The sequence below is a fragment of the Callithrix jacchus genome, chromosome 5 (assembly GCF_049354715.1).
Source record: "Callithrix jacchus isolate 240 chromosome 5, calJac240_pri, whole genome shotgun sequence".
In the NCBI taxonomy this organism is placed as follows: domain Eukaryota; kingdom Metazoa; phylum Chordata; class Mammalia; order Primates; family Cebidae; genus Callithrix; species Callithrix jacchus.
In genome coordinates, this window is record NC_133506.1 from 40,106,817 (window position 1) to 40,125,770 (window position 18,954).

At 53.1% G+C, this 18,954-nt stretch overlaps 2 protein-coding genes across 3 annotated transcripts in view; one reads left to right on the forward strand and one right to left on the reverse strand.

Annotated features, from left to right (window-relative positions):
* Window positions 1-1,446: 1,446 nt before the first annotated feature.
* On the forward strand, window positions 1,447-6,402 carry KCNK15 (potassium two pore domain channel subfamily K member 15). The gene is given in 5 exon segments (XM_003732834.6): window positions 1,447-1,726; window positions 5,578-5,753; window positions 5,755-6,124; window positions 6,127-6,246; window positions 6,249-6,402. Coding segments are annotated over 5 exon segments (984 nt in total). The 3' UTR covers window positions 6,287-6,402.
* An 849-nt stretch (window positions 6,403-7,251) lies between these two features.
* Window positions 7,252-18,954, reverse strand: part of RIMS4 (regulating synaptic membrane exocytosis 4) — a 56,117-nt gene continuing 44,414 nt past the window's right edge. For both annotated transcript variants that reach the window (XM_035298689.3, XM_035298688.3), the window contains exons 3-6: window positions 13,498-13,610; window positions 13,092-13,193; window positions 12,336-12,475; window positions 7,252-11,804 (exon numbers count right to left, since the gene is read on the reverse strand). In XM_035298689.3, coding sequence (XP_035154580.1) covers window positions 11,586-11,804; window positions 12,336-12,475; window positions 13,092-13,193; window positions 13,498-13,610 — 574 coding nt within the window. In that variant the 3' untranslated portion in view covers window positions 7,252-11,585. The remainder of the gene's footprint in view (window positions 11,805-12,335; window positions 12,476-13,091; window positions 13,194-13,497; window positions 13,611-18,954) is intronic.

Here is an 18,954-nt window from a genome sequence, read left to right on the forward strand (position 1 = left end):
CAGCCTCAGGTTTTTCCCACCTTGTGGCTCCCTCTCTTCTAAAGACTTTAGGTCTCCGCATTCAGCCTGCTGGTGGGGGAAAGCGATGGAGCACAGGTGGCACAGGGCTTTACGGGCCAGGCCTGGCAGTGCACATGTCATTTCTGCCCATGTTCCATGAGCTAAGGCTTGGTCACAGACTCCGCAAGTGTAGAAAGGCTGGGCAATGTGGCCAGCTGTGCGCCCGGCTCCACTTCCCCAGAACATCCCAGATCCCCTCATTTCTCTCCATCTTCACACACTCGGATACACTAGCCTTTGAACTGGCCTCCACTCTTAGCCACCACCCCTTTTCCCATAACAGCCAGAGACTCTTTAAAAAATAGGAATCAGATCACTGTTGTTGCGCGCGCGTGTGTATGTGTGCGCCTGTGTTTATAATACAGCTTTTCCATGGCTTTCAATACACCCACATAAGGGCTTGTAAGAAAGACACTGTGTGAAGTTGCCTCTTTGTCTTCCTTCTGCTCCCCCAAAGTATCTGCACCCCAATTCTCAGGGCTCCAGCAACACTGGCTTCCCTGCTGTTCTGGCTGCCACGCCAAGCCATGCTCAGTTCTGCTTTTAAGCAGAAAGTTGCACTTGCTGCCTGGATTCTCTCCCCCAGTCACTCCTCAGTGATTTCCCCACCACCTTAGGTGCTCTGTTCACCTTCTTAAGAAATGATCCTGTTTCTTTCTCTATCACTCTTGTCTTAAAGTAACTTTGTTTGTTTGTTAGCTGGCACTCCTACTAGGGTATCGCCCTTATTTACAACAGGAATGTTTGCACCCATAGGTGCTTGGTAAATATTTGTCGGAGGATTGAGGGAAGGGAAGGGGAGGGGAGGAGAGCGGAGAAGGAAGGGAAGGGGAGAAGGAAGGGAAGGGAAGGGAGAAAGAAGGGAGAAGGAAGAAAAGGGAAGAAAATGAAAGGAGGGAGGGAGGGAGGAAAGAAGGAAAAGAGGGAGGAAGAGGGAGGGAGGGAAGGAAGGAAGGAGAGAGAAAGAAAGGAAAGGAAGGGAAGAAGGGAGGGAAGGAAGGAGAGAGAAAGAAAGGAAAGGGAGGGAGGGAAGGAGGAGGAGGGGGAAAGGAGGGAGGGATAAAGTGAGGAAGGAAGGATGACTGGCACAAGGTCACAGCATGAGTTAGGGGTGGGAACAGGACTTCTGCATGCTGGAGGTTTGGGCCTTTGCTTCAGATGTCACTGTTTGCAGACACATGAACCCCGGGCAGGCGCGTGGGAGGCGGACAGGGGAGCGGTTCTCTGGGCCCCCCCACCGTGGCGATCCCAGCCTCCAGGTGCCCCGCGGCCACCCCACCCCACCCGCCACACCCCTACCGCGTGGGGCCGGGGCTGGAGGGAGCGGAGCGCGCGGTCCCGGCACGGAGCAGGTTGGGGCCGGGCGGGTACCCAGGCCAGGGCAGCATGCGGAGGCCGAGCGTGCGCGCGGCCGGGCTGGTCCTGTGCACCCTGTGCTACCGGCTGGTGGGCGCCGCTGTCTTCGACGCGCTAGAGTCCAAGGCGGAGAGCGGCCGCCAGCGGCTGCTGGTCCAGAAGCGGGGCGCGCTCAGGGGGAAGTTCGGCTTCTCGGCCGAGGACTGCCGCGAGCTGGAGCGCCTGGCGCTAGGCCGAGCCCCACCGCGCCGCCGCCAGTGGAAGTTCGCTGGCTCCTTCTACTTCGCCATCACCGTCATCACTACGATCGGTGAGCCGCCCGGAGCCTCCCTCCGCGCCTGCTCCAGCCCCAGCCACCTGGGGTGCCTCTGGGTTTCGGTCCCACCTCTGCCCCAGCCCAGCTGAGCTACTTCGTACGGGTCATTTCGGCTCACCGAGCCTCCCTAGTCTCCTTCTCCTCGCTCTGCTGAATGGAGCTGTCAGCCTACGCAGGCAGGGACCAGAGGAATAAGTAAATCGAGTTTGCCAAGAGGCTGAGCCGGGAGTGCTCAGAAAACGTCCCAGGGGCCTGGAGACAGATGAAGGGGGGCTGGCTGGAAGACCAAGTGGCTGGAGTTGCTTTTCCTTGCCTGGTTGCCTCACACTTGCTGTGTGACCTTAGACAAGTTGCTCAACCTCTCTGAGCCATAGTTTTCTCCTCTGTAAAACAGTGTGGCTAATTGGCCTTATCTTAGGGTTGTGGTGTCTGCACTCTCCAGGAGGCCAACTCTGCAGAAAGTTTTAGCACAGGATCTGCGCTGAAACATGACACATACAGAGCACTACAAAGATCGATTTTTGATTATTACAGTTGTCCCCCCCCCACGCTGCCACCCCTCTATTACAATTGTTATTGTTACCCCATGAGAATGGGGACCTAGTTTGTCTTAGTCACTGCTGTATGACCAGTGCCCAGGGTGCAATAGATGCTCAATCAATACTTGTTAAAGGAATGACGAATAACCACAGGCTCGGGACCTTGCCCTCAGGGATGCAGAGCAGTTCCTCTGCAGCATCTGGACCACCAGCTGTTGCCATGACTACCATCTGGCTGGTACCTGCTGAGCCTAAGTCTGGGGGAACAGGAAGGAGAGAAGCGGGCTCTGCAGGGCTCTAAGCTTGGTGTCAGCCACTCCCCAGGCTCCAGCTGTGAGCGTCCAGGCACCCCACCTAGGGCTTGGACCACCAGCCTGAAAGCCAGTGCCTTGTAGAAAGTCTCTCCAATAATGCTCTTGCAAGTGAATGTGAGCTGTGGGTTTTGCAGTGGAGTTAAAAGCATGAGTTCTGCAATTACAGAGACTGGAGTTCCTCCTCTCTATTGCCACCTGCCTTCTCTGGCAATTGATTTTATCTGTTCGAGCCCTGGTTTCCCCAAAGGCAAAATGCAATTGTTCCTACCTCATTGAGCGGTTGCCAGGTTTCAGTGAGGTCAAGCATGTAACATGCTTGGCACAGTGCCTGAGGCCAAGTAGGTGCTATTCATTAGTAGTAATAATTCATTATTTGCCAACATGGCCCCAGCTCTTATTCAGCTCTTTTCTCCCTCCTGTCCACATGGACACCCCTGCTTCCCTATCTTTGTAAAGCCTGAGACCCTCCTAGTTACCGCGCCCCCTTGTTTGGGATGCCATCAACCTGCTCTCTCTGCCTTTTTCCACATTCTTCGGAGGCTTACCAGGTGGGTGTGGCCTCTTATGCCGGTTCTTCACCTCTGAGGTACATCTGGGAGGCTCAGGTAAGAGACTTAAGTGGAAACAAGAGGAATTTTGCCTTTTTTGGCCACTTGGGGGCACCACCTACTGTGGTCCAGTCTGCTATGCCAGCCTTTCAGAGAGCCAGGTGCCAGGGCCCAGGAATTTGGGCTTTGCTTGGATGGGAGAGAGGCACTGAAGCAATAGCTCAGGCCCGTGGCCTTTGGGCAGTTTTGTCCCTTTTAATCTAGTTTTCTTATCTGTAAAATGGGGATAATAACATGTCATATAGTCATTGGGAGGGTTAAACCGGATAATCCATGCACATTACCTACATGGATTAGTTCCTGTCACTATTATTATTATCATTATTCATTTCACTCTCTGCCAAAACTTGGCACAGCCCCAAACAGCTGGAAGCCTCTTATTCCTGAAGAGGCTCCTCTGTTTCTCAGTAGCGCCCCCTTCAACTTGCCTTGATTCAAGAAACTTTCATTGAGCTTCTAGTCTATGTCAGGCTTGGTGCAGGACCCTGGTGATGGGGACTATACAGAGGTGACCACCATCGTCCCTACCCTCAGAGATCTCAAAGCCAAGTGATGAGCAGACCCCTTTCTCCCCAAATAACAGAGAAGTAACAGAAATGCGGAAGTGGAGCCACAGGCCTTTAAATGTTTGTAGTGCTGAGATTTTGAATAAGTTATATATGCACACGGTACACACTTCACAGGGTACAAAGGGGCATGGAATGAAAAGGAAGTCTCCCTCCTACCCTGTCTCTCAGCCCATAAATTCTTCTTGGGTTAAATACAGTTACCAGTTTTGTGTGTGTCCTTCTAGATATATTCTTTGCCTATATATTCCTTTAAGACACACGCACATATTGTGTAGACATTATGCACACAGTTTTCTCTCTTGCTTTTTTCGCTCTATATATGTTGGCGATATTTTTATGTCAGTCTCGAAGGAGATGCGTCATTTTGTTTGTAGGGTTTCTCATCCTTGGAACTACTGACATTTGGGGCAGTGGGGACTGTCCTGTGTGCTGCAAGGTGTTTAGCAGTGCCCCTGGCCTCTCCTTTCTAGATGCCAGTCTAGAGAGCCATCCCCACTCCCCACCCTCATTTGTGACAGCCAGAATGTCTCCAGATGTTGCCAAATGTCTCCTTAAGGGCAAAAACCACTCTTGATTGAGAACTGCTACTGTGTAGGATCCCATGGTTTGGATGGCACTATAGTTTATTTAACCAGGTCCCTTTCGATGGACACTTACAGTGTTTCTCATTTTCACTATGACCGACAATGCTGCAATGATGAGCCACATGCACACATATTTTTATGCATGTGTGTATATTGAAGGGCTAACTTCCTCACTTGGAACTACCTTGGTCAAAGGATTTGTACTTTGTACTTTTTGGCAGGTAGGGCCAATCTGTTAGAGGAGGCATACTCTTTTTGGGAAGATCCAACTGACTGTTCCTGGGGCACGGGCTCCTTTGAGAGTACCATGAAAGTGACTGCTCCTCTTTCCAGGAAAAGACACACAATGAGATGCCCATTCATTCCCCTGCCATAGCACGGTGTTCCAGGACTCAAGGATGCTCAGTCATGTTTAAATTCCCTACAGTAGTTGAGGGGACCCTGTGAAGAATTGCCACACCAGACAATCAGAACCAAAAGGTGTTTAAGTGAGGGCAGGCTGAGCAGTGGAGGGGAAGGCAGAAGCTGGGGGAGATAGTCCAGGGGAAAAGGCAGGAGAAAAGGCATGTGGAGGGGACATGCTGGTTGGGGAAGCAGCTCGGGGTGTAGCTGGAAAGTGTGGAAAGTTTTGCTTTTTTTTTTCCTCAAGGCATAATTTACATACAGTAGAACTCACCGTTTTCCTGTGTACACGCCTGTGAGTTCTGACAAATGAATACGGGTCTTTTAACTGCAGCCACGACCAGGACAGAACATTGCCATCAGCCCCCAAAATTCTTCCATGCCTTCTGTAGTTAAACCCACCCCACAACCCCAGCTACTGGCAACCAACCACAGATCTGTTCTCTGTCGCCACAGTTTTGCCACTAGCAGATTGTCATTTACACGGAACCATGAGGTCTGTAGGCTTTCGAGCTTGTCTTCCTCTGCTTAGCTGGAGACATCTGAGATCCATCCTTGGTTGCCGCAAGGTTACAGGAGTTCATTCAGTTTGCTGAAAAGAATTCCAGTGTTTGGATGCGCCACAGGTTGTTTATCCATTTCCCAGTCGAGGGACACTGGTTGTCTGCGGTTTGGGGTGAAGATGAATAACCACGCCACGTTGTAGAGCTGGGGAATGACCTGGTTAGGACTATTATTTGCAGGTGCCCTGCCAGCCCCGGGGATGGGGACGGACTGTAGTCAGCTGGAGCTGAGCTCACCAGCCCTCCCCTCTGCTCTCCCTGCACAGGGTACAGCCACGCCGCGCCAGGCACTGACTCCGGCAAGGTCTTCTGCATGTTCTCTGCGCTCCTGGGCATCCCCCTGACGCTGGTCACCTTCCAGAGCCTGGGCGAGCGGCTGAACGCGCTGGTCCAGTGCCTCCTGCTGGCGGCCAAGCGCTGCCTGGGCCTGCGGCGGGCTGCGCGTGTCCACAGAGAACCTGGTGGTGGCCGGGCTGCTGGCGTGCGCCACCACCCTGGCCCTCGGGGCCGTCGCCTTCACGCACTTCGAGGGCTGGACCTTCTTCCACGCCTACTACTACTGCTTCATCACTCTCACCACCATCGGCTTCAGCGACTTCGTGGCGCTGCAGAGCGGAGAGGCGCTGCAGAGGAAGCCCCCCTACGTGGCCTTCAGCTTCCTCTATATCCTCCTGGGGCTCACGGTCATCGGCGCCTTCCTCAACCTCGTGGTCCTGCGTTTCCCTGCCGCCAGCGCCGATGGGTCCGAGCGCGCTGCCTGTGGCCCCAGCCCGCACCACCAGGGGGAGCCCGAGAGCCGCGACCCCTCATTGCCCCGCGCCCGGCAGGCTCTGGCGGCTCCGCCTCTGTCTCCTGCCACGTGCACCAGATGGAGAAGTGCGCCCGCCACAACCTGGGCTTCTTGCCCCCCTCGAGCCCGGGGGTCGTGCACGAAGGCAGGCAGTCAGGCCCGGGGCCCGGTGGAAGTCCATCTGACAACCCCACCCGGGTTGGGCTGAATCTGAAAAGGGAGAGTCTGGCTTCAGCTATCAGGGCACCCTCCCCAGGGATTGGAGACATGTGAGGGGCTTCCGGGCGGTCTTCAGCTACACAGTTTCTCATTACCTTCTGTGGCCAAGTCCCCTCCCTCCTCTCCAAAAATACTTTACAGTCACATCATAAGCACAAACCAGGCTCGAGGGTCACCCTGTAGCAGCAAACTCCTTGTAGTCCAAATTGCATGAAGGCGTGGGCACATCAGCACCTGGGCGAGGCTCTGCACAGGTGCATGCCAGAGGCTTGCTCCAGAAAGGCCCTCTAGAGGAACTTTTCTGTTGTGAAGAGGCTGGTTTTCTGAGTTGCAGTTGAAATGTGCAACTTTCAACACTGGAATCTTCGCTGGAATTAGTGAGGTCAGATGCTTACACTACAAGAAGCATGAGGAACAAAGATGGACCAAATGGGACAGTGTACAGTCCAGTGTGGACAAGTGGGTCAGTCTCTCATTCTCTGCCCAGTGTGTAGAGTGGAATCCGCCCATGTGTGAATGATGACCTCTTTCCTCCATATGACTGATGCTCTTTGTGGCCAGCCCCACTTAGGGAGGAAGGCCTTGCTGTCACCCACCCACCATGTCACTGGGGCCACCTGGACATAGCAGAATGCCATGGGATGAGCTCTCTTCTGGGTCTCGTCAACCACCAGCAATGTGACCTTGGAGAATTGCATCCCCTCCCAGGACCTCAGTTTCCACATCTGTAGGTTTTGTTCATCCAGAACCCTGCTCCCTCTTGTGCATCTCTAATAGGACTTTCTGAAGCAGGCCCCTGCACCATAAGGGGGCAGAGACAAAGCCTGAGGTGTGGCATCCTGGCACCCCGTGGCACTCAGCCCCTCCAAACACCCCCTTCCCTTGGCTTCCCAGATAGGACTGTCTCAACACAAAGCATGAGTGAGCCAGGTTAGAAAAGCCAAAAACTTTAATTTTTAACATGAGCTACATGGTCATGAACGCAATGCAACGTGACCCCACTCCAACCCAGGGGACCCAGAAACCCTCCCTCCCTAAAGGCCTGGGCGGCTCCTGCTTTAAGAGAAGGAATGAGGGAAAGGTGGGTGAATGGAGGCTCCCAGCCTGAGGACCCGGGTCCTGCCTTCCCGCCACTCGCCCAGGAGGCAGTCAGAGAGTGAATGGGCTCCAGAGGTGATGCCCACAGCCCTGGGTTCAGCTCCACTCTGACCTCACAGAAGCGCTGGGTTAGATGGGCACCATCAGCCTCACAGGCTTGGCATCAGGTGAGTTCATGGACGTGAATGCTTTCCGTCCACGCTGAGGTGCTGCTCCACAGATGTGGGGCCCTCCCAGAGGGTTTTGTAGTCACCATGGGGGAACAGGGAGGGGACTCCATCCCCGGGCCTGACACAGCGCTGCTGCTCAATAAATAAATGCAGGTGACCTTGCCTGATGCAACAGCTGTGCCTCCAGAGGGGGTGGAACTCGGTGCTGTTTCTGACACGGAGATGCACCCAGGAGCTCCTGGCTGAAGGAACTGGATCTTGAATTGGCTTGTGAAGTGCACAACCACCCCCTAAGCTATTTCCATCTCTGAGTGTAAAAGGGTGAGCTCTGGGCTGCTGGAGAACCAAGCTCCAGTGCTGCCCACCCACTAACACAACGGGACCTAAGGCGAGCACTTAGGCGAGCATCTTCCCTCCTAGGACCTCAGCTGCCCGCTCTGAATCGGGGATGATGGCACAGGCCACCACCTACTCCCCAGAGGCTCTTGTGAGGGCCAAAGGGCACACTCAAGGTAAAAGCATTCTGAAAACCAAGTCTTCAAAGTACAACAGGAAGGCCGGGTCTCACTACATCTGAAAGTTTGGGGAGGACTTCCCTAAAATGAGGTGTCCACAGCTGCTCCCATTCCCTCACTGCCCCAGGCAGGAACTGTTGTTTCCTAACTCCCTCTCCAGTTGGTCCTGAAGAGACTGTGGCCCCTTAGCAGGAACCTCTACCCAGGCATCAAGGTCTAGACCCCATCCTGTGTACCCTCAGTCAGCTGAGCCAGCCCCCCAGGAGAGCTGTCTCCCTGGCAACCTCTTCCTCCTACCCAGGCCCAGAGAAGTCACTGGCTTATAGAGGTGGTGCCCAGCAGGGCTGTGCAGCCAGGGCATAGAGGCCAGGAATCCTTGTCCCGGCAGACAAGCCCTGGAGCAACATCTCCTGTCGCCTGAAGCACAGTGGAGCCCATTGTTCTTCCCACTTTTCGACCTTGCTGAGGGGTCTTGTGTGAGTCACTTCCTGTTTCTGGGCCTCAGTTTCCCAACTTCTCAGATGGGCTACAACTTGTCCTGCCCATCTTTTGGGGGCCAGTGGACTTCAAAAAAAGGGAGAAGGAGGTGTGGGCCCCGCCTCACACTGCCCTGGCTCCGGCTCAGCCTCTATTGGGAGGAGGAAGCCCAGGCTGGGGGTGCCACTAAACACACAGGTGATTCCAGGGGTGGCTTTTCCCCCAAGCTGGGTCTTGATTTCTTGTCTGTAAAATGGAAATGGATGAATGGTCCCAAAGGCCCTTCCCCTTTACTATACAAAGGGGGTTCTGGAGAAGGAAAGTGGAGATGGCTCCTTCCCGTGGCATCCTACATGTGATCTTGGCCCAGAGATTGAAAAAAGTCATGCCCTGGAGGCCACAGCCCCCTAAGGGCCCCCAGTGCCACCCTCTCTGCTCCTCTTCAAACAGTACAGCCTGAGTCAGCAAGGGGCCAGGCAGCAGTGGGGACAGGATGGGCTTGAAGCTTCTCCAAAGCTAATGATGAAAATGTCACTGCCCTCCCCAAACCCCCATCCCTTGGTGAAGACAGACCGTGGTTCCCACACCCTATGGTCACAGCCCCAGCGAAGGGGGCACATGCTCACGATGATACAAAGAAACAGGGCTCCAGCCCCCAGCTGCTCCACCCCTCCAGGAGGTGAGCGAGATTTCACAGAACAAACAAGAAAATCATTGAGGGGGCTCTCATTGACCACCCCCAGGTGTTATTATTGCTTTGGAGCTCTCTCTCTATGAAGGCTGTGCAGACACCAGGGGAAGGGCTCAAGCTGTCAGGGCCAAGCTCCTGCTCCCTCTGGTTGGGACAGCCAGGCTCTGCCCTATTTTTGAAGAGCTACCCCTGAATCACCACAGCGACAATGGCTGGAGAGAGAAGGTGCTCTCCTGGCTCAAAAGATTCCAGTGATGAGTAATAAACGAATAGCAGAGAAATCACACTGGTTAAAAAAACAAATAGGCGAGAGGCCGATTCTGTGCCTTGAATGCGAGTTCCTCCAGAGCCCTGCTCCTTCTGTCCCCAGCCTTGGGATTCCACCCGCCACAATCCCAGGAAGCTCTGAAGACCTCCTGGGTAAGGGGGCATCTCCATCTCCACTTCCCAGTGCAGGGTAAGCAGCTCTGTGGAGGCGACATCCATCGACCAGAACTTTAAAGGATACCCAGGGCTTATACAGGCTAAGGGAAGGGAAGAATTTCCAGGTGGAAGGAGTCGCCTGGTGGGACAGGGACCAGGACCAGGACTGGGACTGGGAACAGGGTGGGACCAAAGGCAACCTGGGGTGTCCTCAGGGGAAAATGACACCCTCCAATGGAGACCAGGCCCCCTCTGCCAAGGTCCTACAACCCTCAGGAGTGCCTCATAAAGAAAGTCAGTACCAAGAATAATAAATCAGAACATCCGAGTATAACAGGCAGCTCCGGCTATAACCCTACAGGGGAGAGGGGGAGGAAGGGGGAGGAAGAGGAGGGGCTGGCCTCCTGTGAGCCAGGATGCCCCATCTAGGCCCAGGCCAGCAAGGAGACAGTGGGCTCCTGGAATGTACGTGAGTCTCCTCTACACCCGTCCTGGGACTCAGTAAGGACTATGCATGAGCTAAGAAAGGGCCCCAGGGCTTGGAACACTAACTCTACCTAGCTAACCCAGACTACGCCCTACACAGCAGGGACTAGGTAAAGAGTGGCAGGCTTCTGGGTGCCTCCCAGGGGAGGTGGCAGAAATGTGCTTCTATAAAGAGGGGCCAGCCTCCACCCTCCCTTGCATGCAAAAGGGTTCCCGCAGGCCCCAGGGAGGGCTGGGCTGGGAAGGCAGCTACCCAGGCCTGCTGGAAAAGGAATCTCCCAGTTCTCACATGCACGCCTCTTCACTCTTTCTCTCCTATCACCATCTTTCCTTCAGCCAAGGTAACTGAGGCCGGGGCAGTGGGTTCTGCCCTTAGTATAGGATGGTTTGTTTAAAAAGACTAAAACGGGGGGGCTCTATTTGCCTCCCCAGACCCCTGGCCTGGAGGCAGAAGGGGTAGACAAGATAACCTTCGACCTCATCTAACAAGGAGGGGTTCTCCAATTTGAGAAACCCTTATCTTGGCACCACCAGTCCCAATCACAACTTTCCTTAGCCTCCCCCTCCAATACAGCAGCCCCCGAATGCTCTCTAAGGTTGGGGTCTGGAAACTCAGGTTCCACAGCTCCTCCTCCAGAACACAGACAACATTCTTTCCAGTACACCAATGGTTCCCAAACTAGCTTGTTGTGACTCCCTGGAGCGAGGCACCTAGGGGTCTGTGCCAGGCCCCTGGCACCTCCTCCTTTCCTTTGGTCCCTGCTGAACCCCAATTCCTAGAGCCACCAGAAGAGGGGCAGGCAGGAGGGGATGGACAGATGGACTCAGACAGGCTGCGGCAAAGCTCCTTCCACGGGCAGGCAGAGGGAAGCCCAAGCTCCTCTTCAAGTGGGGGACTCTGGGCCCCCGGGAGCTAGCTCCGGATCCTTGCAAAGCTGCCCCTTCATCTCTGGGGCAGGAGTAGCTGCCTGAACCGGGTGCCGCAGGAAAGACACTTGCTGGTAATTGGCACCATGGAGATGGCCGGCTGGGTTCTGGACTTGGCTCTGGGCAGCAAGCTTCCGAGGAGGCAAAAAGGGGGAGAAGTTGGACAGAGTCTGGGACGGGAGAGTGGTCTGCTCTGCCACCTCAGTCTTTCCTTTCTCCAGACTGCAGCCACGTCCACCAGGTCAAGAACCAGCCAAGTCAAAAGTGTAGCCAATCCCGTTGGGAGAGGGAAGGTCTCAGGGGGTAGGAGGCAAAGAAAGGGTGAGGAGGGGCCCAAGGGGGGCAGGTCTCCCCATTCTGCTTCCCCACTGAGGGGGAGAGCCCCGTCCTCCTGTTCAATGTGCCCCTGGGCCTGGGGTCCCAGGTCAGGGCTGGGTGGTCTCCAGGCCATCTTGGGGAACCCCTCCCCATCCCAGCACTAAGATCGCTCTCCGCAGGGCCCCACGGTGCTCTCGAGGGACAACTGGGATGCCTGCCGGAGCAGGGGGCCTGTGGCTGGGTCCACCATAGAGGAGGTGGGGAAGAGCTTGTACCAGCCCACAGCCAGGGTGGTCAAGTCCAGCTCCTCCAGCAGCACGCGGGCCACACCCATGAACTGCTTCCGCTCCATCCGCCCGTAGTTCCCCCACACGATCACCTGCAGGGCAAGAGACACAGTGGTTCAAACCCCGCCAGTGCCACTCACAGGCCCAGAAGCAGAACCTGGATCATCCCCCATGCCTAATCCATCTCAGTCCTATGATTTCTACCTCCTTGAAACTGCAATTCCTCAATAGGCCCTTCTTATCACTGGACACCACGCCAACCCCTGGCCTCCAGAGGTTGTTGATGGTGATGAGGGTGGTGATGGTGATGACGGTAATGGCAGCCATGGGCAGAGAACTTGTGTAGGTAAAACTGCAAGAACTTTTCCTGCAAACAAGTACACATTCCACTGGCAGCAGAATGTTATCAGGTAGGTACTATTAGGGTCCCCACTTTACAGATGAGGTGACTGAGGGTCCCTTGTTCAAAGTTGCACAGTAAGTTGTGGAGCTCAGTTCAGCCACAGTGAACTGAAGGCCTCACCTATTTCCTCCAGGTAAGGCCCTCCAGAGACACCTCCACCAGGGGTGCCCTCCTCTCACTCACACACACACACACACAAGAGCGCACCACTGCCCCTCACCTGGAGGACTTTGCCCTGGGGACTCTCGGGAAACAGCAGCACCTGGTTATACAGTGGATCCAGGGACTTGCGAGCAACTTTGGTCTTCTTCTTGGCAATGCAGACGCCATTCTCTAGCAGGTAGGCCTTGATGTAGGCCGCTGGGGACAGAGGCCAGCAGGGGTGAGTTCTAGTTTGGCCCTTAAATGGTGGGCAAAGGGTGCAACAGAGGGAGGTTGCCCAACCTCTGCTGGAGACAGGTGTGCCCCCATGGAGTCTGGGGAGAACACGCCAGGACACATGGGGGGTGGGCAGGTGGGGGAGGCAGGTACAGCTAGGCTTGGGTGTGGCCTGTCCCACCCCTCTGGTGGTCATCACTGCCTCCTCTTCCTTTGCTTACTCTGTGCTCGCCTCCTTCCTCTCTCAGTCCACGACACGCCTACCCCCTCCCTGGCTTATACATCCACTGCTGACCTACTCCCTCACCAAGCCTGAGCACCTATTGCATGCCAAGTACCCTGGGGGATAACAAAAAGCAGGGAAGATGGTCCCTGCCTTCCAGGAGCTCAGTCCAGTGGAGGAGAACAAGGTCCACAGATAATCTCAACTGGGTCCCCAGATAAACCCTAAACTACAAGTTCCACATAAGATGTTAGAGTTGGGACAGGGGGTCCCCACAGTTGGGCCCAATTTTCTCTCTTCAAGGCCCCTGGGACCCATCAGGATCTCCTCCCTGACTTCCACACCCATCTTGCAGGGGGAGGGTAGGCCCCACACCTGGCAGTGTCTTAGAGCCTGGCTTGGCTGTCAGTCCCCGAGCTTGGATAATGTCCACTTCCAGCTGACCGTTCCGCTCCTGCAAGCCGATCTCCACATCCCCTGCAACAGGCATCAAGAGATGAGACTGGGAAATGGCTCAGAAGCTCAAGCCTCTGAGGCGACTCAGCTCCTCCCCTCTGCTTAGGGCTGAAACCCCTTCCCCTGCTCCCAGCCCAGAATAAGACCAGAACCAACTCCCACCAAGTGCCTGGGCTCTGTTGAGGGCTTAAGAGTGTGGCCTGGGCCCTAGGCTGCATGCTCACAGGATGGATCAACAGGCAGAGGGGAAGGAGGGAGAGACGCTGGGCTTCTGGTATGACCTCGCCTCCCCTAGTCCATTTGAAATCAGCCTTGGGGCACTCACCCATGGGTGTGGTGGCCAGGGTCTGGCGGCCCACAAACTGTGCCGGCCCCATGCTTCCCAGGAAGTCACTGAATTGGGCATCTGATGCCAGGCAAACTCCTCCATAGTTAAGGCTGCATGAGGAAAAAATGAGAAAAAAAAACACACATTCCCAGTGGTTGACTGACAACTCTGGACTCGGGCAGTCAGCTCCAGAACATCCCTCATTCCATGGCAACCTGTGCCCACATCCATCACCCTTCCTCTCCTCATTAAGCCTCCCTGAAATGGATATGCTGATAGTTCTGTTTTGGGGTGGAGACAAGGTTTATCCAGTATCTGGCTCACGTGGTTTAGCGCTTTGATTCTCGAAGTGTGGTTCAGAGGCCGGCAGCATCAACATCATCTGGGAACTAAGTTGATACACACAACTGCGCTCTGCTCCTCCCCCAGCTGCTGAATGAGAATCTGAATTTTCACACAAGCCCCTGGTGATGCACTTGCACATGGGAGTCATGTGAGCTGCACCGGCCCAGCGGCTCTGGATTCTGAGGGGTACATTTCTTGCTGCTGCTTGGCCACCTGATATCCACTTCCCCTTTCTCTGGTAACAAGATCTCAAAGTTTCTTTGGGAAGCCCCCTCCCCATGGCATATGATTACAGTGGGGTGGACTGACCAACTCCAGAGACTGGGCCTGCAGCTCAGTCTGGTCAATCAGGGCATCCCTTCCCCTTAGCCAGTGATCAGCTCAAAGGCTGGCACGTGGCCCAGTTCAGCCAACAAGAATCAGGCCCGGAAGCTTTGTTTGAACTATGGGGAGCGCCTGAGATGCAGGACAGGAGCTTCTAGCACTATGTGGCTACAATCTGGATCCTAAGAATGAAACTATCAAAATGACAGCATTGTGTGAGCTCCTGGATCAAGCTCTGCCTGAAGCAAGCTACTTCATCTTTTGGTTATGTTAAGTCAATAACAACAACAAAGATAATTTTATTATTTTGCTTAAAGCAGCTTTAGTAAGTTCTCCCCACTCCCTTCAATTCTTTAAGTATCTCTTTCCCATCTGTGAAATGGAAATAATAATGTTCCCATCTCCTGGGTCTGTTGTGTTAAGTGAGATGAGGCACCAAGTACCATGCCTCATGTACCCGTTATCCTGAGGACCAAAGGACTTGCAACCCACGGGAGGTTGTTTTTTGTTGTCTGATTGGTTGGTTGGTTTTTTTTTTGAGACAGAGTCTTGCTCTGTTGTTCAGTCTGGAGAGCAGTGGCACAGTCTTGGCTCACTGCAGCTTCGAACTCCTGGATTTCAGGGATTCTTATGCCTCAGCCTGCTGAGTAGCTGCGATTATAGACAAGCGCCACCATGCACAGCAAATTTTTGTGTTTTTAATAGAGACAGGGTTTCATCATGTTGGCCAGGCTGGTCTTGAACCCCTGGCCTCATATGATCCATCCATCTTGACCTCCCAAAGTGCTGGGATTACAGGCATGAGTCATCACACCTAGCCCAGGAGGTTGGCTTTTGATCTTTATCACCATCATTTAGATAAGAAACACATTTGCCCAGCAAAATGGTGACCCTGTTCTCTAGCCAGAGCTGATGAAAACAGAATTAGAGGCTTAACCCAGCCAGGACAATCAAAACCTCTCTCTGAGAAATAGAAAAGTAAATCCCAGACACTAAACGTCACAAGAACTGAGTCACATAAATGGCCTGCCCTCATGCAAAACCCATAAACTCTACTAGCTACCCAGTCCTGGCTGCCCAATTCTTTCCTCAACCATGTGAGGTCCCCCGGTATTCTGTTTTTATTCAAGTTATCTGCAGAGTTAATGGCAGAATATTCCGCCTGAATGCTTTTCCTTTTCATGATTTCCTACTACCCCTGGCCTGCTTTCCCCATTCAGACAGTAGCTAGTGTCTCCTATGTCTCCTGCCTCAGGGAAGGAATGACACCCAGCAGGAAGTAGAGAACAAGAATTGGACTCTTGACTTTTCAGTTCCAAAGCTAAGAAACAAACTTGAAAGAATAGGTACAAAACTAGGCTATCCTGTCCTGAAACAGACAAACCCTCAGCCTGGGAGAGCAGAGGAAGTCAGGCAAGTAGGGAAGAGAGCTGAGATGCTGCAGGATACTTGAGGAAGGTCAGTAGTCCCCAGCTGGTGAGTGCTGGGGGATGACAGGAAACTCCAGATAGGCTGGGGGGATCTGAAAGCAGAGGAGACTTGCACCCGTCCTTCTTATTGTGTGGAGCTAAGAAAAGGACACAACGCTCTACAGAAATGGGTACTTGGGCGTCTTGTCGAGTGACCCACTAGGAGATCTCTGAGGCTCTCTGTACATCCCTCTGCACCCTAGAGAGGAGCATATGATCCAGGTGCACTGGAGAGAAAAGCAGATCCATAGAGGCCTGGCGGTCTAGAAAAAGAGAAGTCGCTGAGACCAGTGGGAAACAATGACCAAGGAGCAGACAGTAAGATCACGTTCCAGGAGACACCAGGATGATGGATGATGATTGAGGACCACACACTCTGTCCTCAGTGTCTGAGCAGCACAATAATAGCAACCAATGTTACTGGACACGAGCCCTCACTGGCATTCAGCAGGTACACCAGGTGTAATGGCCAGCATCCATTTGATCTGTTCATTCATCCAACAAATGTTTTCCAAGCACATAGTATGTGCTCTATTGTGTCCAGGCACTATTCTGGACACCTGGAGTATGTCAGTGAATGGTGATTCCTGCCCCTGAGGTGCTTACATTCTAGTGGAGGGAGACATATTACATACACACAACTTATATCATAAACAATACCGTATGTTAGAAGGTGATAAATGATAGAAATCTTAGGAAAAAACAAACAGGAAATTCATGTACAGAGTGGATGTGGGCTGCAGCATGAAATAGTGTGATCACTAGCTATGACCTGTGCTTCTTATTAAATACTTTGACTGTTACCCTGGGCCTGGTCTAGAAATTTACATGGATTCTCTATACATACATCTCCCCAGGATACAGGCATAACCCTTGGGAAAATCCTGAATCAAGTGAGTTTAAGTTTTCAGCAAACAGAGGACACGGGGGACTTGATACAGAGATTAGTAACAGGGAACTCCCAGTGCTCACTAAATGCCATGAGTGTCGAAGTGCTCTACACTTACTAATTCATTTCAGCCTCACAACAACTCTATGAGGTCAATACTATTACTGGGCCCATTTTATAGATGAGCTGGAGAGTTAAGAAACCTGCCCAAATCACAGAGGTACTGCACGGCCCTACCCTACCCCTCAGCAAGCACCCCTACACTCCGAGGCTACCTGCTGTCATACCTGCATGAGGACTGAGGGCTTATTTTCTAGCTGTGAGAATTCTGAATTTTGCTGGGAGAGAAAATTCAGTCTGTGGCATAGAGCAGGCTGGAAGCGCCTGAGGGTTCATGCCCCAGAAGCAGCCCCCACCCAGTGACGCACTGGGAGTCTGCAGTGGGGATAACGCAGGTGAATGTTCAACCAGCCTCCCAAGGCTCCCCAGTGGGGCTGAACTCCAGCTGCCCTTAGTGGCGGCAGTCTTGAAATAACATCCGTTATTAGCTCCCTTCCCTTCCTGTCCTATTCCTTGTGGCTCCACACTGGGGATTCCTGGGATGGCCTGCCAAATAACCAATTTCCACTTGGATCTTTGAGTCAGGGTCTGCTCTGGAAGAAGCCAAACCAAGACAGAAGCTGAGTGGTACCTGAACCCAGAGAGTCAGACTTCCAAGTCTATTATCTTAACAATTATGTAACAATGGTTTTTTTTTTTTTTAATAGAGAGAAAGAAAAAAATAAAGTCACTTAAGTGTCTGGGGACTGAAATGTGTCTCCACTATTCTTGCAAAACCAAAGATCCTTAATTGACAGCACCGAGGCTATGATCTAGACCAGTGGTCCCCAATCTTTTTGGCACCAGGGACCAGTTTTATGGAAGGCAATTTTTCCTTGGACTGGGGCAGGGAGTCGGGGGATGGCTTCAGGATGAAACTGTTCCACATCAGATCATCAGGCATTAGTTAGATTCTCATAAGGAGCTCACAACCTAGATCCCTCTCATGCACAGTTCACGATAGGGTTCATGCTCCTATGATAATCTAACTCGGTTGCTGATCTGACAGGAGGCAGAGCTCAAGTAGTAATGCTTGCTCTCCTGTGCACTGCTCACCTCCTGCTGTGCAGCCCGGTTCCTAACAGGCCATGGACCAGTACCCATGGGGGGACCCCTGGAGCTGGGGACCCCTGACCTAGACTCTTTCACACTGGTGATGTGGCCTTTCCTCCATGTCCCTGGGTCTCTTTTTCACCCTACCCTCCCAGCCATCTAGGGTTCCAGGCTCCATTTTGTAAGGAGTGTCTTGGCTCCAAAAGCCTGAGAAATGATGGGGTCTCATGGATTCCAGGCATGGAAGGAGCACAGCCTCCCAGACAGAGGGAGGTCTTCTGCAGCCTGAAATTGAAAGTTTCCTCCAACATCATCATTGTCTGCTCCTCAGTTCCTGGTGATACTATGAGCAGACAATGGGGAACTGGCAGACCTGGTAATTAGTGGTAATTGTTTATAATATCTGGGCGGCTGCCTGATTTCCTATCCCAGGGAGCCTTGCTGGCTGCCAAGGAACCCGGCTGACGCCCCAGAAACCCTGAATGGGTTATCATGTCCTCCTGGGGGCTGGAGGAAGGAGGAATAAAGTGGTAGCCGGGCCCTACTGGCCAGAAATCCAACTGCATCAGAGACCTGACTCCACCTTGGGGTCTTCCCTGGAGTACGAAAGAAGGCAGAGGCCACAAAATCAAATCTGCCTCTACTCCTCACTAGCCAACTGCTTGCTGTGTGAACTCTGACAAGCTGTTATTGTCTCTGCATTTTGATGTTCTTATCTGCAAATGAGAACACACTGCCTCACGGACAGTGTCTGGCCATTTAGTTGGCCAATGCCTGTGCTGTCCTAGTTTCAAATGGTTTTCAAAATCTCTGCTTACGGCATCCATGAGCACAGGGGCATAAAAGAGCTTAATGAATTAAGGGCTGCATACGTGCTACAACTTGGACAAGTTCTCATATGCAGCAGGAGCTCCATAAATGTTCACTGCCAAACCCTACAGCTGGACTCACACTGGAAAAATAAAGGATGGGGTGAAGACTGGATTTGGCATAACACAGACCCTAGGTTCCAGTACTATACAACCTGTGGCAAGGGTCTTATCCTCTCTGAGCTGCAGTTTCCTTGTGTAGAAAATGGGAGTAAACAGTAATCATGCTGCTCAGTTGTTGGGGAGGATGAGAGAGAGATAGTGCAGGCAAGGTGCTTAGTGCAGAGGACCTGCCGAGTGAACCAAAGGGTGAGATATTATGGCCTGCTGGGCTTGTTGCCTGGCCTGGGAGAGCCTCCTTGCCACATTCTTGGCATTTCCAATTCTAGACCTGTTAGTAAGTGCA